The sequence below is a fragment of the Melampsora larici-populina genome (genome assembly GCF_000204055.1).
Source record: "Melampsora larici-populina 98AG31 unplaced genomic scaffold MELLAscaffold_4, whole genome shotgun sequence".
Classification (NCBI taxonomy): Eukaryota; Fungi; Basidiomycota; class Pucciniomycetes; order Pucciniales; family Melampsoraceae; genus Melampsora; species Melampsora laricis-populina.
Genome location: NW_006768768.1, coordinates 1,508,924 through 1,535,342, shown reverse-complemented (window position 1 = coordinate 1,535,342; position 26,419 = coordinate 1,508,924). Strand labels below are relative to the sequence as shown.

The 26,419-nt window shown below is 39.7% G+C and overlaps 4 protein-coding genes across 4 annotated transcripts; 3 read left to right on the top strand and 1 right to left on the bottom strand.

Annotated features, from left to right (window-relative positions):
* Window positions 1-9,102: 9,102 nt before the first annotated feature.
* MELLADRAFT_102800 (uncharacterized protein) lies at window positions 9,103-11,425 on the top strand (the record flags this gene model as incomplete). Its single annotated transcript, XM_007405706.1, has 6 exons — window positions 9,103-9,143; window positions 9,356-9,396; window positions 10,257-10,339; window positions 10,571-11,022; window positions 11,249-11,276; window positions 11,390-11,425. The coding sequence occupies 6 exons, from the start codon at window positions 9,103-9,105 to the stop codon at window positions 11,423-11,425; spliced, it is 681 nt and encodes a 226-aa protein (XP_007405768.1).
* A 6,078-nt stretch (window positions 11,426-17,503) lies between these two features.
* Window positions 17,504-18,211, top strand: MELLADRAFT_59955 (uncharacterized protein; the record flags this gene model as incomplete). The annotated part of the gene is made up of 1 exon (XM_007405707.1): window positions 17,504-18,211. One exon carries the CDS (start codon window positions 17,504-17,506, stop codon window positions 18,209-18,211), a length of 708 nt encoding a protein of 235 aa, XP_007405769.1.
* An 845-nt stretch (window positions 18,212-19,056) lies between these two features.
* Window positions 19,057-19,794, top strand: MELLADRAFT_92379 (uncharacterized protein; the record flags this gene model as incomplete). The annotated part of the gene is made up of 1 exon (XM_007405708.1): window positions 19,057-19,794. The coding sequence occupies one exon, from the start codon at window positions 19,057-19,059 to the stop codon at window positions 19,792-19,794; it is 738 nt and encodes a 245-aa protein (XP_007405770.1).
* A 1,301-nt stretch (window positions 19,795-21,095) lies between these two features.
* MELLADRAFT_102797 (uncharacterized protein) lies at window positions 21,096-21,527 on the bottom strand (the record flags this gene model as incomplete). Its single annotated transcript, XM_007405512.1, has 2 exons — window positions 21,096-21,386; window positions 21,462-21,527. The coding sequence occupies 2 exons, from the start codon at window positions 21,525-21,527 to the stop codon at window positions 21,096-21,098; spliced, it is 357 nt and encodes a 118-aa protein (XP_007405574.1).
* Between the last annotated feature and the right edge of the window lie 4,892 nt (window positions 21,528-26,419).

Sequence of the window (26,419 nt, the reverse complement as noted above, 5' to 3'; positions counted from 1 at the left end):
AAGGGTGTTGGTATAAATTATAAGGGTGTTGGTATTAAATTATAAGGGTGTTGGTATTAACATATGTAGGCGCACAAAAATTACGCCTACAGTCAAAAAAAAGATGTAGGTGCATTTTTGTGACGCCTACACAATGTAGGCGCTTCAAATTTAGGCCTACATTTCATTTTTAGAATGTAGGCGTACACAAATGATGCCTACATTGGTTTTTTAGCCTGTAGGTGTCATGTGAAAAAGGAAAAAGCGCCTACATCATAAATGTAGGCGCTTTTTTGTGGGAAACCTTCATGTAGGGGCTGTTTTGGCAGCGCCTACATGGATTTTGTGTGGGCTGCAAATAGCAATGGCCTATTTTACCCAATTGCCATTATTTTTCAGGTTGACTGAAGGTTTGTGTGAGGTTTCACCTTCATTCCTCATCATGACAGCTGCCTCAGTGGGTGGTTTTTGACTTTTCAATCCAAGGCTTTGCCCAGAAAGGGCAGCCTTGGAGTTTCCCCAATAAATTTTGGCCACAATCAAGCACAGCACAGTTGCAACTCCAATTAAGGAGAGCAAGAGCATTGTGAACCTTTTATGTCCAATTGTTCTCTCCATGTTCTTACACTGTGAGGAAAGTGGATTTCTCCAAGGCGAGAAATGATTGCATTTAATGCACAAAATGATTAATAATGCAGAATTAATGCAGAAAAATGCAGAATTAATGCAGAATTAATGCAGATTTAATGCATCTTTAATCATTTTGTAGACTAAATGTAATCATTTCTCACCTTGGGGAAATCCTCTTTTCTCGCAGTGTTACTTGTATCATCTTCAATTGATTTGTGCATTAAGCTATGTTGTGGGTGCCTTATGAATCTTTTTGTTGATATTGAAAGAAGTTGTTTGGGATACTTGGTGGAAAGTTAGTTAGGATGAGTCTGGGATGTGATTTGTGTTCTTTAATTATGTCTTCACAATTAAGTGGATCAAAGGAGAAATTGGCATTTGTCTATGTTTGTTTTTTGAATAGGATATGGTCCATCATCATTGCTGGTTCAATTTGTATCTTATATCATGATCCTGCTGCTGCATACCTAAGAGCAGATGGGTTTATCTTACATTGGATTGGGCTTGATGTTGTTATATTGCAATACTTGATTTGATTCTTTCCACTCATTTGGCGGGGTTGATCAATTCTATTCTGAGATTGCAGATTTCTTGACAACAACCTCAGTGGAAGAAGCTTTATGCTACTTGAGCCAGACTGTTGTTTTAGTTATGCAGAGTCACCAAGTCTATACACACATTTGCAGTGACTGATTTGTGAGTGTGGTCATGTGTGGACCACATGAATCCCCGGGTACCAAATATTGCCTTAATGTGGCTGGGGTGAGATATTATGTGTCCCATTAATTTCTGAAATAGAGACTTCAATCATGAGATCTACAACACATATAACTTACAAATATCAAGTGCTCTTTGACTATAAACACACAATCAGCTCTTGGCATACATATTCAGCTGAATTATTGATTAAAGTCTATGTAACAAGGAACTGATAGCAGGTACCTTGAACTTAGATTTGCACATGATCAGATAATCCGCCAGTAAAGCAAGCGCAAAAGGATTATATGCAACAAAAAACACCTTTAGTGTAAATTGATCTTCAACACACAATCCAATTAAATTGATCACCTTCAGCCTTAATGGTGGAAATGTCAGACAGCCAATCCGCAAAATTCAAACCACATCTTGGCCACCATGCTGAACCACATCTTGGCCACCTTTAAGGACCCCAGCTTGGCCACCATAGTGAACCAAACATTGATGATGCTTACATAAGCTGAGTTTCATGATGAAGGTTTGGGTATCAAAACACCCTGATCCCCACTTCTGGAAACTTGCCACAAATTGATAAACCAAATGTGCAGTCTAGACTGCATTTTTTGAGACCAATCTGGACCATAACTTGGCCATACTTTTTTGAAATGGCTTTCATGATGCAGGTTTGATTATCAGATTACACTGATTAGCAATCCTGGAAACTTGTCTTATATTGATAAGTCAAATATAAACAATCAGAGCCACAACTTGGAGCCTAGGAATGCTTGTCAGGAAATGCACATAATTAGCTCCCTCTCTTCTCCAAGGTCACCCCCGTTGTCATCATCACCCTAACACCCATTGATTTGGTACTACAGTTCCAATTTAATTCCAAAAGGAAGATCATAAGTTTGAATCAGTTCAGTTCATTGACTCCAACACTATGAAATCACAATCAAAAGTCACTTTCATCATGTTAACAGCTTGCCTACTTGGACTAGCACAAGTGGGCTTGTGTACACCACCTACACCACCTCAATGTGTTCACTGCAAGATTGATATGGAAATGAGCAAATACAACCAGATTTGTGGAATCCCGATTGATTGTGACACATGTACTAGGACCAATTGGTTAAAGTGTAAATGTGTTATCAATTTGGGAAAATACAGATGTCGTCAATGTACTGATGAGGATGAAAAGATACACACTCTTGGAAAATGTGAATTTGATGGCGAGCATGCATGGGCATGTAATCTTTGTGATCCTGAACACTGTGGCACCCCTGTTGGAGGTCAATCATAAGTGAGTTTCCTTGTCTGACCAGTCCTTTTTTAGCTATCTGTGAGACACCATACTAACAAAAAATGTTCTTCTTCTGTGGCGCATCAAGTGTATAGCATCATTATTCTTGAACCTCAACATGTAAGGCTAATTATCATTGTTCGAAGTAATTTTTAACTCAAGTTTGACCTTATGTCAAACTGATGTCAATCAAGCCAGTCACTAATGGTATCAGCAACTCATCTCAATCCCTGGCCTTTTTATCCTTAGCTTCTCTTGCCACAAAGGATGTAGCACTCGCACATGGTGCAAATTCCTCTCTGTCTAATCATCACCTAGAGAAAGGAGGTCTTCTAAGCTTCAATAGATTATCATCCTGGTGTCTAAGGGTTTCCCTCCTGAACTCTGCACTGTATGACGTGGATACAGATTCTTTTGATCATTCTGAGGCACCAAAAACATGTCATTAGAGCTCAAAATTAGTGTCTATGTTTTGTTCCCTTTTGTTTTCAATCTTTTTCATTTCACATCAAGAAGGGCCTTGAAGTTTTGGCAACAATGTTACTCAAACTCAGTGGGAGAAATATATGCCCTGCCACTTCTTTTGTTGTATTTTTATTCTTCACCACATCAGGAAATTTATCATTGAATTTATTTAACAAATTGTGCCTATTTTCCAGGTTGACTGAAGGTTCCTGTGGGTTTTAACATGCATTCCTCATCATGACAGCTGCCTCAGTGGGTGGTATTTGGATTCTCAATCTAAGGCTTTGCACAGCCAGGGAAGCCTTGGAGTTAACTCAATACCATTTTGTTGGTGTTCATTTGTTTGAGTAACCAGGAGGTAAGAATTTTGCTAGCTACTTCATGAATAATTGATCCTGATTTGTCTTTAATATTGTCAGACTCTATGTAATCAATGTAGAACGTCTCCAGACCGTTTCTAACTTTACATGACCAGACAAAATAATTGTCCTACAAAAGTGGCTTTCCAGGACAGATTTTGCTTAGAGCTTGATTGACATAAACAGCTTGTAGTTGCTTATTGGTGCCCTGCATAGTCGGTTGGCTTGGTTGGATAGACATTGGTAAGGTTGATGAAGTAGATTGATTTGGATTAGTATGATTTAAAGACACAGCCAGCATATTTGGCTCGGAGCCAAAAATCTGAGGATTCCTCGGACTCTGACTCCAAGTTAACCCCCATCCGAGGATCCAATTCGAGGCAACGGGCAGGGCCAACATTTTCCTCGGAATTAGCCCTCGGGTGCCCTTTTCCTGGGGGGCGCCGTCCGAGGACTCCTTGGATGTTTGTCTCCAAGCCAAATATGCCGGCAGTGAGAGTTTTCAGTAGGATTTGGCACAGGCCAAAGAAGAGAACTCAATATCCGTAATGAAGTATTGTTTTGTTCTTCCTCTGATTGAGAGTGAGTCAAAGAAGGTGGGTTTTTGACTGAGGTGGAAAAGAGATCCTTATTGCTCATCCACATAAATAATGATTGTGAATTGATACATTGTATCTCTTGCTACCATGAAAATGTCCACATGTTTTGGAGTACACCCTTGTGAAGATAACCTACTGAAAGTCTGAGATGCACTCTGATATGCGCTTTGATATTAGATAATATCACACGGATAGATCTCCTATATATGGAAGAATCTCTGACGTAAACACTGATAAGAAAACACAACCATATAACATAAAGGAACAAGCTATGGATTTTGTAATTAGACATATGATATGATAAGTACCTGACAAATAAGTTTGTATAGATAAAGCACACAAGATGATAGTGAGCTAAATGATCTGGAGAAAGACAACTATGTTTTGACACAAATTAGTTTATAATCAATTATAAAGGAAAACAATAGTGAAAACAAGATTAAAAGTTACATATGTTTCTCTTTCCAAAGATGGGGAAAGAGAAACGACATGAAATGAAGCATTTTTCTATAAGTATTCAATTTGAATAATTGGGGCAAAGGATTTCCCTTTTGTCATCATCTCCTAATTTGATGACATCTTCATGTAAATCTGTGATTTAACTCCAACACCTCTTCTTTACTAATCCAACTCTACATTGATCTTATTCAATTCTTCAACATCTTATAATACTCTACAATTCTTCATTGAGTCAATTGAACACCAACACTTTTGGCCACAATCAAGCACATCACAGTTTTTTTTCAATATTCTTATTTCTTGTATCATCTACAAATTAAAGTCTTCATCAGGTTGTGCGGTGGGAATATTTGTGTTGATATTGAAGGAAGCTGTTTGGGATACTTGGTGAGAATCTAGTTGGGCTGAGTCTGGAACATGGCTCATGTTTTTTGATCATGTCTTCACAATTGAGTGAATCAATGGATAAATTGGCTTTTGTCTATGTTTTTTTAACTAGGATATGTGCCATCACTATTGTTGGTTCAGTTTGTATCTCATACCTTGATTCTGCTGGTGCATACCTAGTATTATTCAACTTTTCCCAGCCACTCGGCATGATTTTTGAAAAGACAATGAAAGGCTTCTTTGGAATCAGGAAGCAAAATCCAACATTTATTTTTAGATTTGACATCAGTAGACTAGGGAATAGGCATGCCTGCCTGCTGAAGTATACTCAGCAAAGTCCTGTGCTTGCTCCTAGTGAGTCACAAGGAGCAATTGTGGGACTTTCTTGGGTATCCCACTGAAGGTTACTGAGAACAGTTCACATTGAAAAATGTATATTACAACTCAACATTGCCTTCTAACATGCCCACTTTAATTCTGAATTGCATCAATCTAAATGTACACTACTATACATACCATATTGATGGAGTGCAACAAAATAGTGAGAGAAAGGATAAGGTTCTGTACAACCTAATTGATCATGTCTTTTGACAGGATCTAATCACAGATATATTCTTATGGTGGGCTATTGGTATTTACAGATATCTGCCCTTCATTCTCAAAAGAGGTGGGGATCACCCAAGTGTTGATTTTGTTTGAAGGTAAATATTTACTGGCTAAACTCAACTTCATATATCATTTGATGTGACAGAAGTATAAAATTATTCAAGAGCAGTGACCATTCAAAAACCATGTGTGAGTAAAATAATAGGGTGTCTTGATTTACTGAAAGGAAACAGATAACTCACTTATCAATATCTGCAAAATTTCCAATCCACTGAGTTGATTCTCTTCAATCTTATGACCAGCAAAGTTATTGAGTAACAGCAAGATCTTCCTCTTGTCAGCTTGGAGTTGTTGGTCCCAGGTACGAATCCACATCTCAAAGATAAAAGATGTCATCCATGATGTGGCATTGAAATAATAGTCAATTCTCAGGCTGGCTGGGTTTTTTTCATTGGAGCATCACGGTGATTTCCATCAACCAATAAAGGTGAGATATTGCTTGTTGGATCCATCAGTGTTACAGACGCACAGAACAGTGATTCTGGCTTGGGAGCCTTTCACACCAGAAGTGCTGACACTTGCTAAGCCTTGGTCTGGTGGCATCCTGTGACAGACGCAGAAAAAGTGTGAGAAGACATGCCGAAGGAAGAGACAGATAAACAAAAAGCACTTATGCGTAAAACAAGCCAGTCTCGTCCATATTGTAGATATCACTTGGTCTGTATTCAGCTACAATCACCTTGATTTGATCTCTTTTGGCTTTAACAGTTTCTGGTTTAGCATATCCAGCCTTGCCATGCCACTTGAATCCCCAAAGGCCATGTCTGTTTTTGAATGATTCAAGCCATCCACCACTGAGGGTAAGCCAATTCTTGCTGCCAATGTTTTTGATTTGAGCAAAGTGGTGCCACTTTTCCTTGATTTGTTCACTGGTAACAAATTGGCCAGTCTGCTTGCACATACAGCACCAATTGACAAGAAGTTCCTCAATGTTGGGAAACTTGACATTGGCCTTTTGTTTAGTTTGAGGACCAACATTGGAGGAGATCTTGCAAATCAAGTCTTTGTCTTTGAGCTAACGCAAGATATTAGGTTGACTGATTCCCATTTTGTGATGAATCTTTGAGAAGTAAAGGTAAGTCTTAGTCTGACTTTCCCCGTTTGCATAATACCAATCAATTACTTCTAATTGTTGATTGTAAGTAAGACTTTCCTTGTGTTTTTCTGAGTTTCAATACAAATGTTGTGATTGGACTGGTTTCAAAAGATGAAAATAAGGCCGCTTTCCCTGACCTTTGCTGAGGTCATCAGCAGTTGGATCCTTTTTGCCTCTGTTCATTTTCTTTGCAGCCACTTCAACTAAAGTATATTGATAAGATTCGATTATAGATCAAATAGCTTGATATTTGTGGTATGCAAAGCAGTAAGGTTCATTATCTTTTGCAACAAGCAGTTTGTCAATTAGGATTTGTCTGTTATCAAATTACCACTTGGATCAAGCCATTCATTGTTGGCCGTGGAGATCTCTTCACCAGCATCTTGGCAAGATTCAATCTTGTCACATTGCTTTCTTGAGGCATCTTTCAAAGTTTGAAGCCCTTTCTTGAGTAAATGGAGTTTGTGCTCCTCTGAGTTCAGAATGGGTGAGAAAGTGGCCGGAAGGAGAGGACTCAATGCAAAATAAATGATGTTGACAATCTTTGTGACATGTATGGGGTTCAGGTGGTCAAGCTTGAGGGGCTCAACAGCCAGAGAAGGTTCTTCTGGGTCATCCATCTTAGTTTAATTTGGTTCAAAGGTTAATCCTCCTTGGAAAGCTATGCTTTTTGGCTACAGAGATCCGGTTTTTTAAAATTGAACCTATGCATTACACTCCACAAAATATAATATTTTCCGGGCGGAAAATACAAATACTGACACGCAAAAATATTGAGCAGTCAGGAAGAGAGAGGAAAATACAAAAAAATATGCATATTGTTCCTATGGTTGAGACCTTTGTTTTGAGTATTTTTTTGTATTTTTAGTGTGAAAATTGTTGACTGTACTGACAAAAAACCTGCAGGATCATCAGATTACAACCTGTAACAGATATTGGAATTTGGCTCATGGATGACAAGGGGATAATTTCAATTGTAAGATCCTTCATATCTTTTGCAATTCTTGGTCAAAACACTGGATAATTAGTTCATTAGAAAGCCATGGACTTCATTCAAATTTTACGTCGCTGCATCAAATCTGTAGCTCTGCTGCAAAAAAAGTTATTTGTCCTTGAATCTATTTCATATATTGCCACATAGAGTTTTTCTGGAATCAGATGCAGCTTTCCTGTCTGAATGAAAGATATAGTCACAGCGGTTAGCTTTGCAATGAACCAAAAATTGGGTGGTTTGGCCAAGAATTGAAAAAGATACAAGCAATAGTTGAATTCAAATTATCCCCTTGTCACCCATTGGCCAAATTCCAATATCTCTTACAGGTTGTAATCCAATGATCCTGGAGGTTTTTTGTTAGTACAATCAACAATTTTCACACTAAAAATTCAAAAAAATACTTAAATCAAATGCCTCAACCATAGGAACAATAGTGGCTCTCAAACCTGACCCAGTGGAATTTTTGGCTGGGAGCTGTCAACAAATGTCAACTTGATACACAAAGTTACTGCCAAAAAACAACTGGGTCAACTGGGTTTTTTGAAAACCAGGGCAGGTTTGAGAGCCACTAATGTGCATATCTTTTTGTATTTTTCTCTCCCCTCCTGACTGCTCAATATTTTTGTGTGTCAGTATTTATATTTTCTGCCCGGAAAATATCATATTTTGTGTAGTGTTATTAGGGTGGTTCAATAAGGGCTTTTACAGCCCATTTTTATATTTTACATTTTGTTTGGGCTCTATAAATTTTAACTGTACCACCTTTAGAGGTGGTCCACAGTTGTGCAATAAGGTGGTTCAAGAAGGGGTTTTACAGCCATTTTTTAAGTTTTAAGTTTGGTTCGGCGACTTTAAATTTTAAGTAAAAGTCTAAGTTTGTGAACCACCTTTAGAGGTGGTTCACCATTTTGTAAACTCCTCATCTGTCTTAAAATTTATAAACTTGTTGCAAGCAACAGGAACATTTCCCCAGAAAAAAATCTTTCTTTTGTCCCTGTTTTTTTAGGCGTCCCTTGAAGTTCAACATCTGTTTTTTTCTTGCCAATGTTTTTTTTGTTTTGCTGTTCTTTTGATAGTTTCCTCTTACATTAACAAATTGTATTGAACAACAGTGGCCCATCTTTTCCCCAATTGCCAACATTGGACCCATTTTGACATTGTATCCGTGTTGGAGCCCGTTTGTTGATGCTGTGTTTGCCATGGCCAACCTTGCAATTGCACATCCACACCATCTTTCACCAAATATGACTTTCAAATTACTTTTCTTATTGATCCAGCACTCACACGATGGCGGCTCTGGAACGATTGTATCAGGACGGGCATGTTAATTGCCTGTACCTAGGACTATTGCTCTATGGCATCATTTTGAAGGTTGCAAGTTGTTTTGCAAACTGACCTGCTTATCAGGACGATCATCAAGCTTTGACTGTATCTCACACCATGACAGAACAAGCGCACCGGCTTCAAACATGCCCTTGATGCCACATATGATTTCAGGCAAATACTTAAGGTGTGTGTTCTCAGATTTCCGCTTTGAGATTCTCCAGGCTCAACATTTTCAGATTTCATTCTTTTCCACGCTTGACTTTTGGATCTTCCTGTTTTTGCTATTTACTTTTGCCTACTGCTACCTGCTTAATTGCCAATTGGATCGCCAGGCAAATCCATTGTCATCATCATCCTTGCAATCATCTTACTGGTTCTTGCTCTCTGTTGTTGCAGTCTATATCATAATGCCTCCGAAGACTCAGCCAAACAGAAAAGTATGTCATTTTCTAAGTCAACTGATTCTTGGTTTCTTGGTTTTGAAAACTGACCAATTTTTTGGTCCTCCAATAGGCACCTAGGTCTTGCCGAACAAGGGCTCAGATTAATGCGGAATTGATCGCTTCTGGACTGCCTGTGGCCTCAAAACCCAATGTGGTTACTGTCAAACACTCCCGACTGGCCGCGGTAGCACACACTCAAAGTCAATCTATAGTGCCATCCGGTTCAAGCAAGACGTCAAAGGATAGCCCGCCTTTAGATTGCATTGACTATCAAACAATCATTACTTACCTATCCAAACCACATATCTGTCAAGCTCTCTTTGGGGCTGGTAGTCAGACTAGGGTGTCCGGACTTCCAATGAGTCCCCAGTCTCTGTTGAATCCTCTTGCTATTGAACTCAACAACAACTATAACATTTGGCACAATACCACAAATATGTGCCTTAACGGTTGAGTTCTGTACCTGCGTCTCAAACACTACAAGTCAAAATACATCCTTGCAAAGAAATTTAGCCTGAAAACAGGCAGTGGCCTGTCTGCAAAGAATTGCATGGCTGGAATACATACCATGGAGGAGTTGCTTGATTCCATGTGTCCCTGTTACAGCAACATGGATGTCCTCTTCAGGGACAAAGGCAATGTTACCCCGTTTGGTATTCTCAACAGTGGTCTGGATTCTGACGATGACAGTGAAGTTGGCATTGGTGCATACAACAACAATGATGATGAAAGTGACGATGGAGAAACAACCAATGGCCACAATCATGGTCAGTTTGGATGTCTATTTTGATTTTGGGTTCACATCCAGTGATCTCGCACTTCTTGCTGATGGCTCTCTTCTTTTGAACATCTAGGGCTCCCCTTACCTATGATCACGGCCAATCCTTCAAACATGCCAGACGTAGACATTGGGGAACCTGGCGTTGATGAGCCTCAAGTTGACAAAAAAAACACTCAGGTCGCCTAATGAGCCTGCTAAGCACTTCAATAAACCAATCAACAAACGCTATCGCGATTTCATCAACAACCAATTCAGTTCACCTCCACCCACCCCAGATGATTCAACCAAGGAGACTCCAAAGGACCAACTGCTTGCCGACCCCCTGCCCTCTCTCAAGCCAAAACCGTGGAAAATCAACCGACCCGGGTTTATTGTCAATCCCCCAAGAAACGTGTCACCAAGACGGCGCCTCTTACTGCAGAGGAACACACATTGGACGACTCTGACGATGAACCTCCTCACCGAATACCTAGCCTAGATGCATCCAAGGATGATAGTCAATCTTACCACAAGGCCACCAAGAGATGTGTCACCAAAGCTGCACCCCTCACTGCAGAAGAACGAGCTTTGGACAACTCTGATGATGACTCTCTGACAACCACCGCGACCCCAGCTACTCAAGGAGGATCCAAACGTGGTGTAGCACGTTCAACCTTGTCACACCGAGGTTTAGAGCCCCTTCCCTCGATTGATCCATCCCACGTTCACAGCAAAGAGCATAAACATGCCCTTGCCTGGGTGATACAGCAAGGTAACAAAACCAGGCTCAAGATGGTCATCAAAGCTAGTGCAGTTCATCAACAACTGGAATCGACTCAAATCAAAGCGGACCAGGAATTGTATGCTCAAGTGTCAGACCTCAGCTGGGCTAAGGAAAGTTATTTCCTGACCATGAAGAAAAATGTGAGGCCAAAGCCAGAAGAATCTCGCAAGAGGAACACAAGGAACAAAAGTCATTCTGTGAAAGATTGGTGATGGAAGGGAAGACCCCGCAGGAACTTGAGGCTTACCTTGCTCTGGTATATCCTACGCAACAGTAACAATGGGTGCAATTGTTTTCAAAAGTTGTAAGGTGGAATTGTATGCGAAAGTTGTAAGTATGTTTCATCCTTTTCAGAAACCCAACAGTTTCAACATCTGACAAAGTCGAAACTCCTTGGCTCAAATGCCATTATTTCTCAAGGTGTTTCCAATCATATCTTTCAGTGTATCATTGGTATATTTATATGTCCAACTGAGTAGTCGTTGTTATTGTTATTTTGATTCAACTGCTCTGTCATTTGTTATCCCAAGTTACCCACTCTTTCTTACTTCGTAATCTTATCTTTTATTGACTGCAGTGTTAATTTCCTTGATGTGTCCCTGGCTTTGTTTGTCCAACTGAGTAGTCGTTGTGATTTTTCTCTTGAATTGACTGTTCTATCATTTGTTATCCCAAGTTCCCCAATCACATCCTCTGTGGGGGTACATTGGACTTTTGTATTTTTGCTGAGAATTATCAGAGTCCACCTGAGAAGTCCCAGTAAAGGCATCATACAGCCCTAGCACCATGCTTGTATGCAAATTTGTTTTTTTAGCCATGTACTTACCTGCGGACAACGTGACCTGGATTCCTCCCACTCTCATGGGTCTACAGTGATGTACACAAAAGACCAAAGACACTCACATCCTACTGTAAATGACAGGAGTTGTGCAAAGGTCACAGTCAACCCAATTGATGGCATAAACATTGCAATAAGCAACTGACTGAGCGATGTGAGGTAAAGGAATACTGACCAAAAGGTCTATACCAGTGTTGTTACTGATCACCTAAAGTTCATTACTGCTGATGTAGGCTCAACGCAAGCCCAAACCTGTGATCAAAATGACATTGATCATTTTGGATTGAAATCTTGAGTTGGCCTGACTGGCTGGGTCTGTGTTGTCGCTTGACCTATCACATCCCTTCACCACTATACCACTGCAAACATTATTCGGCTTCCCCAAGTGGGCAGGAAAAAATGATTGGGAGTATGATTTGTCATAAAATGATCTATCACTCCACACCTAAGCCAGAACACACACACTACATATGTGCAACAGGCTCAGTGAATAGGTGGTTATCATGTACATACAGTTCTGCTCAGTTATCTGCTCATCAGCATAAGTTATTCATATGTAATACATGCTGTAACTTTTTTCAGATTGACAAAAGTATTCAAAAGATTGACTACATACACCCACCCAGTGTTTTGGTGTGATCTCATCAACTCAACTGCATGTAACACCCTTTCTGTTACTATGAAACAGCTTCAGTAATATTGCCTGAGCAGCTACAGCATTATATGTAGTGAATTTTTGCGACAATTTTTCCAAGGTCAAAAAAGTTACATGTGGTATAACATGTGATTTATTTATTCTGATGGGCAAAAAACTGAGCAGACCTGTATGTACATGATAGATAACTATTTACTTAGCTTGCTGCACATATGTAGTGTGGGTGTTATGTCTCAGGTGTGCAGTATTGGATCCTTTTATGACAAACTGTACTATTAATCATTTTCCTCTTCCAACTTGGGGAAGTTGAATGATGTTCACAGTGTACACTACACAAAATGTAATCTTTACCTGGCGGTAAAGAAAACTACTGACATAGAAAAGTCCTGAGGCAACAGGAAGAGAGCTAAAAATCTGAAAAAATATGCACCTTGTTCCTAGATGTTAGAGCGTCATGATGAGTATTTTTTTGTATTTTACACACGGACATTGGTTAATGTACTAACAATAAAGGCTGAGAATCATCAAAAACCCACCTGTAACAATACCTGAAATTTGGCCCTTGATTTTGAAGACAGGATTTTGAAATCTTCAAACATCAATAACTTTTGCAGTTCTGAATCAAATCACTCGATTTGAAGTGCATTAAAAAGGTGAGCCTTTCCTCTACATTTTTCATTCAGACATCACATCTGTAGCTGGTCTCAAAAAGATCCTACAGAGATATTCATGCAGAACTGTTTGAACATATGTAGAGTGTTTAAATGACTAGATAGCACCTTACTAACATTATGAAGTGTGAAGGAGAATAGTTCAGCTTTTGAATGAACCAAAAATCGAGTTACTTGGAGCAGAATTGCAAAAGTTATTGAAGTTTTCAGACCACAAAATATTGTCTTCATACTCATGACCCAAATTTCAGGTATTGTTACATGTAAGTTTTTGATGATTTTCAGCGTTTATTGTTAGTACATAAACCAATATCTGCGTGTAAAATACAAAAAAATACTCATCATGACGCCACTGTACTATTAATCATTTTCCTCTTCCAACTTGGGGAAGTTGAATGATGTTCACAGTGTACACTACACAAAATGTTTTCTTTACCGCCCGGTAAAGATTACATTTGGTGTAGTGTAACGTGTCTGGTGTTCCCAGCATTGAGCACTAAAAAAAGAATATCAAATCACCAAAATGAAAGAAAGAAAGAAAAAGGAAGTTGAAGCCAAGAGTTTTTTTTTTGGGTGGTTGAGTAATGTTGTACCTGATTTTACCATCACTTAAAACTTATATTTAAGGTGTTTGTGAAGTTGCAAAACCAAATTTTATGGCTCGGCCAACCTTAAAAAACCGGTTCAACACTCTGTGTTGAGGCTGTTTGCTATTTCCTTCTTGAACCGCCCTAACACTGCAAATATAATGTGTTTCTCCACGGTGAAAAATGATTACATTTCATTCAAAAAATGATTAAAAGTGCATTAAATCTACATTAAATCTGCATTTTTCTGCATTAAATCTGCATCATTAATCATTTTGTGCATTAAGTGCAATCATTTTTCACTTCGGAGAAACACATTATATTTGCAGTGTAATCTCGTAACCAGCCTTAAAATTCTTGAATCATGTCCCTGAATTTCCAAAAACAGGGACAATTTGGCTAAAAAAAGCTTATCTCCATTCATTGTTTTTTTTGTCCTGGATTCTGACAATTTTTGGTCAAAATAGAACCTCTTTTTCTCTTACTTTTTTTTCTCCAGGTTTTTCTCTTTCATTAACAAAAGATCTGTACAAAAGCAAAGGAAAAAGAAGCCAAAAAAACCATTGTAGGGGATACAAAGTAGAATCCGGGCACGTGCCGGTAGGCTGGCTTGCTTGCGCCCGCTGGCGGGCTGTGATCTGCCTTCCGTCCATCAAAAAAGCAGTTGTACACAGTATGTACATTAAGGACAGAACCATGTCCACCACGTGCAAACAGGTGACGTAACATTTGTTGTGTCGCGCTGACGTATACACAAGCCCTGCGTGTGAGACAGTGTGTGCGACAGCTGCCCATGTTTATGCGACAGCTGCCTTGCAAACATACAGCTATGTAGAACGTTCCCACACTGCACCTCATGTTAGATTTTTGGGCCAGACATTTGATAAACCACCAACCCAAGCTGATTGAACCAATTAGACCCAGCAATTACATCTCTAGACTCTTGATGCCAATGATATGCACAAAAATCAAGAGCACAAACTCAAATGAAAAAAAGCAAGGGCAACCAAACAGATCACAAAAAAGTGATCACCTATCTTTGATACCAATTTGCACTTGCATAAAAATGATCCTTTTTGATTCAAACCATATAACAATTTTGAAGATTTTGAAGGTTTCTGATATTTTAGTCTTTTCTGTTCAATTGTAGTATGGCCAAATGCTCTTGGTTTAATCTGTGCCATCATTCTTGGACTTGAGGTTATGTATAAGCCGAAGAAAAAACAGCTCAATATGTTACTGCCGTCTATAACTTTTATATTTGTTGTCTCATTGTGATAACTTCAATAACGTACTTTTGGTCAATTTTTCAGTTGATATTACTCGGACTTAAATACATACATATCAAATACACGAATCAAATCAAATAAGATATAGATACGACATCATAAGCACCAAGTATTCGTTTAAGAACTTCACCTTGAGTAGCTGTCATTTGACTGGGAAGAATTTGTGCCTACAGTTGTGGGGGGTGATCAAGCAGTTGAGCTAGTTGAGCTATGCTGCTCAGTCAAATGTGAATGAGATGAATCGATAAGAATTGGTTGGGATTGAATTGATTGGAATTGATGGAGATTCAATCAATTAGAATTGATTCAGATTGAATTGATTGAGTATCAGAAGAATGTTGACAACAATCTGATACAGAATTGTCATCTGATTCATCTGATGATTCATCAAATGCTCTGGGTTTTTTTATAAATACAACAAACTAATTAATCAAATCATTAAAACAGAACAAAGAAAGATGAGTTGATTTGAATTTGGATTTGGATACCTTCAGATCTCTTTCTACCTAAACCTTCATTATTTGTTACATTCTCACTGCATCGAACTTTAGTTTGACGAACTAGAGTTGGATTCTTGATGAATGGATAAGCTCTCAGGATTCAAACTGAATTTCAAGGGTGTTGAGATTGATGATATGAACGATGAGTTTGATTTTCTGATGATGATGATGTTATAGTGATTGTTTTAGATCCAGGATTTTGAGTTTCATTGTTAGAAGAAGTGTTAAATCGTGAATGTGATGGAGTTCCTCTTGAAATGGAATAAATGTTAATAGAAATTGGTTTTGTTTAATTTTGAGAAATTGTTAATCATGATGGATCGATGATGATGAGTTTGATCTTAACGTTAAGTTTGTGTGATTTCATTTCTTTTGGCTTTTGGCCAATCTCCAAGACCATTGCCGCTGAATGTTGGTATTGAGCTTCAATTCCCACTGCCACCAGAACTGAAAGAGCCAGACATAGAAAGAATAAATTTCTGAGAAAAAGAACCAAGAAAAAATTAAGAGGACTTACCTCGGCTTCTTCTTCCTATTTGATTCGTTCACTAACCATATCTCCTTTACTAGGTTTATTGCTATGAGCTTTGGGTGAGGGTTAGGTGGGGTTTGATCTTTGTTTGACTATGATTCTGTAGCGACTGTAACTGTAAGTCATTTGATGTTGGTTGTGAGGGCATGGTAATCAGTTGTTGAGGGATTGACAATTGCATATACATATGTAGGAGGTGTGAGATCTTGAGCTGTTGCGCGCGGGGCGGCTGTAGCAAAATTATGGACAACTGTTGCACGCACTGTCTCACACGCGGGGCTGATGTATACGTCAGCGCGCGGCAACAAATGTTACATCACCTGTTTGCACACGGTGGTCGTAGTCCTCAAGCAGATACTTCAGAATTTCCATGAAGGATTTGTTACTTCGTATAATTATATACAAAAACAAGCGACTCCGAGTTCAAACCTGAGCCAGGATCATCACGAAAGACACCAATCATATCGTGTTATTGGTTTCACGAGTGATTAGCGCCTCTTGATGTCCTCCAGACTCAAACTTGACAATGATATCATGTAAAAACTACACTTGGCAACCTTCTTTCCAGGTCATTGATCGTTTTTTTTGCAAAGGTTTGACAAAATTAGCAGGCAGACAGGCCGCCACCGCGTATTTGGTCTGACAATGGCCCAGAGGCCGACTACGGCCTTGATTTCTCTTGTCCATCTTCAGGCGGTCAGTGGGCCGCCGATCGATGGCCTGCCAGCCGGTCTACAGGTGGCCCTCAGGAATGACCATTCTCAGACTGAGAAAGGCCATTTCTAGACTCAAAGCCCCTCCGTGGTGTATAAACCTAAATTTTGACCCGCACCAAGTCGGACGAAGCCCTGGCCTATGCAAAATGACCGAATATGCAACTGGACGGGTATGCAATTGCGCGGGTTCGACTGTACGCGTTCGACTTTGCTTTGCCAGGACTGCTGGAGCTGTTTTTCGCGTTTCAACCCCCTAAATGTGCGAGAGCCTCCACAAGAGGTGGACCGTTGCGGATGCTCCCACTTCATCCGGCTGATGATATATCTCCAAAACTATATAAGTAAGATGATATGTAGGGGTCCAATGATGAATTCCTAGTCAGAATTCAGAATGATGCGGAATGAACTACCCACGCATCCTCCCAGACCCTCCCTTGTGGATTTTGACTCTTGTCACACCATCACTCTCTCGAGCAAGTGGGTACCTTTACAGGTATACCAATGTTTGAGCTTTGAGTTCCTTATGAACCACTCCTATCTGGGTGCTCTGGAGGCCGCTCCAGACACGATCCTCCGGCCATCTCTCGCGATCACCACATTTACCAAGGCTCATCGGAAATTAGCTCAATTTCTTTACTACTTATCTCATTTCCTTCTTTTACTTCACACTCTTGACGATCTCGCGAGCGAGTGGGATTAGTTCATTTGGCACTCATTAATTCAACACGACGTAGAACCCCATCGATCTACACCAATTCAAATCAAAACCATGAGCGCGACTTCTCGAAAGGCCATCAACAATCTCCTATCCTCTCAATTTTACCTTGCCTTGGCATTTCTTTGGCTATTCAGTGCTCAAATAGTCATCAGTAGTCCTATTCCACACCCGAACCCAGCACTCTTTGGTGAAGCCGCTGATATCGGTCACTTAGCAGCACAAGGAGGCCGTAGTACATCCCTAGGGGGTTTAGATGCGGGCAAGCTAGCAAAGAATGCAGAAGAAGGCCGGATTTCCTTGGCCAGTTCTAGAACGAGTCACGTTCCTCAGACTAATGCTGGATTCAATCCTTTCGAACGTTTTTCAACTCCCGAAGTCGAGACACCAGTTAAAGGATCAAAACCATCAGAATTGAAAGAAGTCGGATTAGAATCTGGTAAAACTGGACTAGGAGTTGGAAGTAAGGTTAATAAAGGGATTGAAAATATAAAATACGCTCTCAAGAATGTTCAAATTGGATTACAAAATTTATTTAATCGAGTTTCAAACTTTTATACTAAACTTTTAATTCAAAGATCACATGGATTAGCAAAGAAAGAATGGAACATAGGACAACAATTATCAAAATACGAAAATTTTCAAAAAGATTTCCTTAGTCGTCAAAAACTTTTAGAATTGAAAAATCTACATTTTACTAAGAGTCAAGAATATGATCTTAAAGCTGAACAACTAAAACAAAAGTTAAAACCTATCGTCTAATAAAAAAAAATTGAAGTTCTCAAGTATTGAAGATTTGAAGGATGTGATCGTTTCTTCCCATTTACTTTTGACTTTTACCTTTTGATTATTTCTACTCTATTTTGTTTTATTCCCAGCTTTGTTAAATATTGATTGCTATGTAACTCATTTGGATAACTATTTAGTGAACAATCATAGCATGTGTGATAACTTTTGACAATTTGACACCACAAACAAATCCGAATTTCATTCATGTACTCGACGCCTTCTCAAAGAGACAAAGCGAGAATGGCTGTTCACATCACATCTGCCCAGCGGCTGGCACGTCCAGAGATAGAACTTGGTTAAGTTTGACGTGACCTTCTCTTTGACATACATAGCACCATTTCCGATACCTAGTAACCAGGAGGGTCTTATGTTTCACGGCTTATAATACATTTTCAAAACCATGGAATGGACAGGGGGTCGATGACGAAGACATAGGACCCTGATCATTAGAATGATACAGAATGACGTTCTCTCTGCAGGATTCCTAACCCTTTTGTCACACACTCGCACCCTGGAGCAAGTGGGTTTCTTTCCCGAGCATATCACTGTTTGAGCCATTCGGAATTGAGGTATGACTCTCCTTCCGTTGAATGTTCATCCAGATTTCATCTCACCCCGTCTTTCGCGCTTCTTACATTCATTGAGGTCCATCTGAGATCAGCCCAACTTTTTCGCTTCTTTATAAATTTCTTTTACTTTGGACTCTTGACGACCTCGCAAGCGAGTTCAATTACTTCATTCGACATCTAGTCATTCAGCAACACTGCGTGCACACACTTATCGTTCAATACCAATTCAAACAAATCACATTCAACACCATGAGCGACACCTCTCAAAGAATCATCAAGAATCTCCTTTCCTTCCAATTTTACTTGGCCTTGGCAGTTCTTTGGTTATTCAGTGCTCAAATAGTCATCAGTAGTCCTATCCCACACCCGAACCCAGCACTCTTTGGTGAAGCCGCTGATCTCGGTCACTTGGCAGCACAAGGCGGACGTAGTACATCCCTAGGGGGCTTAGATGCGGGCAAGATAGCAAAGAATGTACCCAACCTCTACACCATCCCAGAAAGCTCCGTACTGGAAGTCCCTAAGCTGTCTAGATCTAAAGCGGTTGCTCCGGGTCGGTCTAAACTCGATCCCTTCGAACTTTCTCCAGGTCCTGAAATAAAACCTGGAGCAGCAGATGAAGGAAAACTATCAGAATTAACAGGAACCGTAACAGAAGTAGGCAAGACTGGTGTAGAAGCTGGAAGTAAGGTTAACATGGGAATTGGAAATTTAGGATATCTCGTTAAGAACGTAAAGACTGGATTACAAAGATTACTTAATCGAGTTTCAAAATTTTATACCAAGATTTTGATTTCTAGAGTACGTTCATCAGCTTTAAAAGAATGGAACCTTGCACAAAAATTATCACAATTACAAACTTTAGAAAAAGATGGTGTTAAGAGTAAAGCACTTGCACAAGCCAAACAGGTACATTTCAAAAAGATGGAAGTATACAATCTTAAAGCTGGAAAATTATTAGAAAAGTTGAAATCTATTACTCATTGATGTGTTTTGAAATCTTCAAGTATTGATGATTTGATGATGTTTTGTTATTTTCGATTTCACTTTTAACGTTTACCTTTTACATTTTGATTTTACATTTTGATCCTTCAGAATTCAATACTGTTTTGTTTTTACCAAGCTTTGTTTCAATTAGCATCCAAATTGTCGATTTGAGTAGCTATATAAAGTATAAAATCATAGTATCTGTTCCGATGTATAACAATTTGACAAAGAACGAAACAAATTCGAAATCCAATCATATGTGCATTTGTTTGTGGGCGTATCTCGGAACATACTAATCTACGCATTCTCGAAAAGAGAGCGCAAGTAATTGGAGTCAAGGCATCCATCTTCACCAAATTTTCAGTCTATCCGAATGGGATCGATTTTGTGAGACTTTCATACAAGTGGACCATTTGTATGGAATGTTTGGAATTTGAGTACCAAGGTTGATACTATCCGGACTAGGAAATATGATCACTCATGAAAAACATCAATGAAAGACAAAGAAAACGATTCCTCGAGAACTGGGGAGGATGGCTGTGGACTAACGCAAAAGCTCTCAAGGTGACCTCTTGCATGGCTGACATGAGTCAATCACAGTCCTTGATCACCAGGATAAAATCATCCTGAAGCCCGCCCTAAGACTCCGCCATATATATTTGCCGCACAGAGATTTAGACATGCGATCAAGGTATGAAAATGACCCATACTCGGCCGTGAAAGCCTCCAAGCTTCCTAAATGACTTTGTGCGCTCAACCATACTCTCAAGTCTTAAAACTATGTTGCAATTCTTCTCCCTTTTGTTCAGTTCCAAAGATGGAAGAGCTCAAATCAGATTATTTTTCACAAACAACAATATCATCATTAGTGAGAGAAGAGGACCAAAGATAAGCCCCTAGAAAGGTGCCAAAGTGCTTTACAACAAAATTCTGATTCTATCACATATTGACAAACTTCCATTTTTTTTTGTGTGTGTTGATGAGTTCCAATGATAATCAAAATTGAAAAAAAAACCAAGCAAAACATTATCAAGAATGGGAGAGAAAAAAAAGAAAAAGAGAAAGTTTACAAATCAAATTATAAAGTGAAAGAATATGAAAAATGAAGAGAATGAAAAGAAAAGAAAGTCTAGAATCTAATCTATTTAGTATGCATTTGGTCCTGTTTCAACAACAAATCTAAAAATCATAAAGATATGAGGATGCAAGTGAACCAATAAGAAATCAAAAAGAAGTTATGTAGTGGAACCATCCATATGGTGGGAATAAGTTGAAGTTGACTGTTAGAAAGTAAGTCTTCTTCATTCCTCAAGCTTTACACAAGAAGCCTCGATCCACTTCAGGATCCTTTCTCTCTTGTCGGCCGACATGGTTATTTGAGGCTTGCGTTCCTCGGATTTTGTCTCCTTAGCTTCACACATAGACTTTAGCGGTTCATGAGAGTTACCGGTGTTGAAGCGAGGCGTGATGGTAGGTGTGTGAGCCGAGAATGATCGGAAGGGTACCATAGGCCGACGAGTTCGTAGGGCCGAGAAAAAGACCACCGGTTCGTCTGGGGGTGTTGGGCGGGCATAAGTGCTGGCCGAATCACTCTGATGAAGGTAAAGAGAGATCGGTTCGGATCAGCGAGAAGGAAAACGAAGGAAGAGAGAAGAAGGAATACGTACGATGAGTTGAAGCGGCGCAACGCTCGATGCGGAGGTGGTTGGGGCTGTAGATGGCTGAGAAGACATTGTATTGGAGGATGATTCTCGAGAGGTTGAAGTATGTGGAGGTGATCGAATCTGAACAGAGAAGGGAAGTGAAATGAATGTGAGCGAGTGAAAGAATTGAAACGGTTACATAGAGTATCATCAACACTGACGGAATGATGATGGTATGTTCAAGTAGGATATGGTATCCGATTCGATGAATGAAGTGTAGAAAGTGATGGAATGTAAAAGGAAGATGATGATGAATTTGGAATTTGAAGAAATGAGAAGATTCGATTGTATGCAGATGAGTCAAGCAATTCTAAGCGATGACCTTAATTTGATAGAAACTGATCTTCTTGAGTCTTTAATCGAGGGTAAATGATGTCCAACTGGGTGATGATTATCAAATAAAGTTGGATGTAGTTTTAGATTGAGATCGATAAGAAAAGTGGAAAAGTAGTATCGTGCGAAGAAGAGTTAAAAAATCAGATTTGCTGAGGGAAAGGAAAAAGCAATCAAAATGAGAAGGTAGGGTGTTTTTATATCAAAAAGGGTAAAATCCCAAAAATGAAAGTCAGATTATGTAAAGAATGTGGTCAAAATGAAATCGAACAGGTTCAAGTCCAAATCAGTTGTTGGTCTCAAATAGTCTCAGATCATTTCAGGGGGTCATTGGTTCAATGGTGTTGAGGATGGCAAGAAAATCAATTGAAATACCTTGGCAAAATCCAAAATAGATTGACACTTCAAGTTCTCAAACCTCATCTCAACCTTGTAGTCCAGGACAAAATCAAGTGCAGAGAACCTCACTCATGAAGCAAAGGATTTGACTGATTCCGATCCGTATCCTTGTGGTTGTTCAGATTCCCTTCCAGATCGATATCGAGCAACTCTTTTGACCACTAAAGTTTGTAAATTCCACCGCCTGCATGATAAACACAAACTCCAAATAATTTATCAACAAACGGAGAACAGCCGTTCACATCATGACACACGAGACCTGCTCTTTAACACAGCAGAATACAATTTCGTAGTTCTCCCGTGTTTAAAAACTTGAGGTTGATCTAGCTAAAAGCCATATTTGAAGTTTGATGGAGGTACAAATGCAAGAAGACTTTCATTTGTGCTTCATGATGACCAGGATGATTGAGGAAGTTTGAAATTGGTATCCGAAATGTGCCAAAGTTTGAATGTAGGTAAGTCCGATGACATTCCTGGTTTCTAGAGGTTTATATCTGTCATATTTACGGTACTCAAAGCAAGTATGTGGGTGTACATACTTTTTCCCACATACTTTTTGAGTTTTTTTTTGGCGGGGAAAAAAAAAGTATGTTTGGGTCCAGAGCTATGTCGCTTTGAGGACCCCAAACATACTTTTCTTTTTCATTCCTGTTCCTTCATATGCCAATTGGTGTTCATCATGCCTCGAACTGGCCAAAGGCACGATATTTCTGTGGAGCTCGGTAAAGCCTCTGCACAGGTCTTATCTGTCCTTCAATCCACTTCACAGCCCCCCTCTTGCTTTGCTCTACACGCCTGCCTTCACCTTGAATTGGTCACTACTACCGCTTTGATGTTGATGGACGACTCCGAAGAAGTCTTCCTCTTCTCTTCGCTCTCCCTCATTCAAGCGTTCAACATTTTCCTCAAATCCAGCTGTGACCTACATGCTTTCACTACGTTACAGCAAGCGATTCATCAACACACTTTCAAGATGGCTTTAGCAATTGGTCAAGCTTTCGAAGAACTTATTCACATCCGATATGTTGCACCAAGAATTCATAACCGACTTACAACCCTTCAAAATCTAAAATTCAATGGAGTTTTCAATGGGACCGAAAGAAACTTTCTCCGACATGTATGTTCCTTTTTTTCCCAATCACACTCTGCAAATGAAGTTTCTGACTTTGTGCATGTAACTCACCCAGGCACGGATGTCCAAAAAGAACTTCTACCGATTGGCTGGTCTCATCCGAGAAGATCTCGTATTCCACAACAACGCCTCTAACCCTCAAGCCCCTGTTGAATGGCAGTTGATGGTCACTTTGTACAGGCTGGGTCATAGCGGGAACGGTGGTAGTGCTTATATGATAGGGCGGACGTTTGGTATAAGTGGTATGTTACAAATATGCAGTTTCCAAGTGACCATACTGACCCTTGGTCTTCTTATAGAAGGATCCGTTCACAATTTCACGCATCGATGTTTTGAAGCAATCTTAAAACTAGAAAACGAGTATGTTTACTGGCCCCCTCAAGACGAAAGAAACGAAATCAAGCAGTATTTTGGGCGCAGGTCTTTTTTTAAAGACTGTGTAGGTTGTATCGATGGGACCCTCATCCCTCTTTCGTTTGCACCTGTCAAAAATCCCGAAGATTTTTGGACTCGAAAGCATATCTATGCACTCAACACGTTGTTAGTCAGTGACCATCGAGGTCGAATCATTTATGCCAAACACGGGTGGTGTGGTAGTGCTCACGACCAACGGGTGTATAATTCAACTCATGTAAGTTGATAATTTTTTCGATCATGATTTGAAACTGACCACTTTTGTTTAGCTTGCACAAAATTTAGATCAGTATTTTGGCGAGAACGAATATCTCTTGGCCGACTCTGGTTATTCTTGCTCAAAGAATATCATTCCCACGTTCAAAAGCCCTCGATTACAACACTTATCTCCTTTGAAAAGGGACTTCAACCGGGCTCTAAGTGAACAAAGGGTTGTTAGTGAACACGGTAATGGGCAACTTAAGCTTTGATTTCAGTCTTTGCAAGACTTGCGGATCCTCATCAAGGATGTGCATTCAGCAACACAGGCGACCGACTGGCTCCGCGTGTGCTGCACACTACACAACTATTCAATTAAATATAACGATATTTGGACTCCAGATCATCCGCCAAATCCTGAGGTGCGAATCGGACAGGGTGATGGTGTTGGTGACCAATTGCCTTTGGGTTTGGGACGAAACACGGCATACCTCAGGCGAAACTCACTCCTGGAAGAATTTCGGATTTTTCGAGAACTTCGACATTAGTCTCTGCCTCAAAATCATCTTTACCTTTGTGTTCATAACTCACTTCGTTTTAAGTCTGATCAATTGGATAGCTCAAATATAAGTACTTTTTTCAAATTTTTCCAGAAGTTGTGTTTGCGCTTAAACCTCTTGTATCTTACAAGAGTTTCTATGTTATAAATTCCTGGTGTCATCATCTTGTAAATGCCAGCGTAATCACAACATCTTCAATTGCTTTCTCCAACAATAAGTGGTTCAAAAAGACATCTGAGAATCAGGTTGTTGAGAGATGTGAGCTCAAGTTCGGGCGAGAAAACACGATTTTCATTTCAAATATATCTGAGTGAAAAAGTCTCAAATACCACGTCCTTTTAGACTATTTTAATCAAACTTTCACTAGGTTTAGATAATCTGAAAGAAAAAAACAATTTTTTTGTATAACTTTTGAAGGCAATTTTTTTAGAACAACCAAAGAGAAAGCAATCAAATTTGTAAACATTTGTGGAAAATTTGATGTTTTGAAGAGACAAGACTTTTATTTTGATTTTTTTGGGTAGTTAACTAGTGGTAGATAACTAATACAAACAGATCATTCACCATCAAAACAACCAAAGACGATCGAAAAAGGGGAAACTGAGGCCTTTATTTCAAATCGTCAAGCGCAGCCTGAGCCATCCGTTCAGCCTTGTTAAATGGAATGGTTGATGCCGAAAGTTTGGCAATCATCGAGATTTTTTCGCGAGCTAATTCAAGCTTCGAAAGGCCTGACCCTTGCGTGTGATCTTCCAACGCTCTACGCTCCTGAGCTAATTCACGATCCAATTTCAAAATCTCAAGCTCGTCTTGTTTCTTCTTCTTAGCTTGTCTTCTTTCTATCGCCTCAGGTGTCAAATCTTCTTCTTCAATTGGTCGTTTATTGTTTAAGTTTGAATTTCCAAAGCGTGATTCAATCAAACTGGCCATCCCATGGGTCGCTCCAGCTACTTGCTCCATCATGAGTTTTTGATTTTCATTGGCTGCCTTATTGTTTTCATTCATCTGTTTGAAATCGGCTTGAGTAGGTAATGATGATTGAAATGATTTGAGTATCCCCGAGCCTCCTAAATTGCGTCTTGAAAAATCGTTCTTGGATAAGTTGTTGGCTGGACTAAAAGCGGCTCGTGAGTTTGATTTCGATTGAGTGACAGATGGAGAGCTATCAGTGCGTTGAAGGGGTGTTGAGCTAGAGGGTTCTTGGAGGGCCACTTCATTGTTATTGAGGAGGTTGTCGTCCTCAAGAACTCGGCGTAATTCGACATTGCTGATATCAATTGATTGAGTTTGATCCCACCCAGAGTATTGAGTCGATAAGGTTTCTTCGACAGGGCCGTCCGACAGTTGTGTTGAAGCGTTCGAGTTGATCATACCGGTTTCAGCTGCGTTCATAGGTTCATTGCTAGGACGATTGCTCATGATCGGAAGGAGGACATCGTAGTAAGAACATTTACTAAGTAAAATGTCTAAGTAGGTGAAGTCAGCAACACATTCCCACAATTTCATGGAAAAACATCACTAACCTTTGGTTGTTTTAGCAGTCGACTCCCTCATTTCTTCCTCCAACTCGGGAGACCATTGGTCAGTTTCACGTAGTGCGACAATTTCGGCCTTGGTATTCTCAATCATCATCACTCCACCACCGGTTCCTGTACGCCAGTCATCGGCCCCATGGAATTTACGCTCCAAGATATCAATCTAAAAAGAAAACATCATAAATTTTGGGTGAACCAGTGTTTCAAAGGAAAAGAAAAAAGGACACACCTGCTGTTTAACACCAGCCCAGGCGAATCCACTGAAACCCTTTGCCGAGAGGAACTTACCACACCTTTCTGCACATTCTTTCTTTTTTGGAATACCCATGCGATATCGTGAGTAATTAGTTG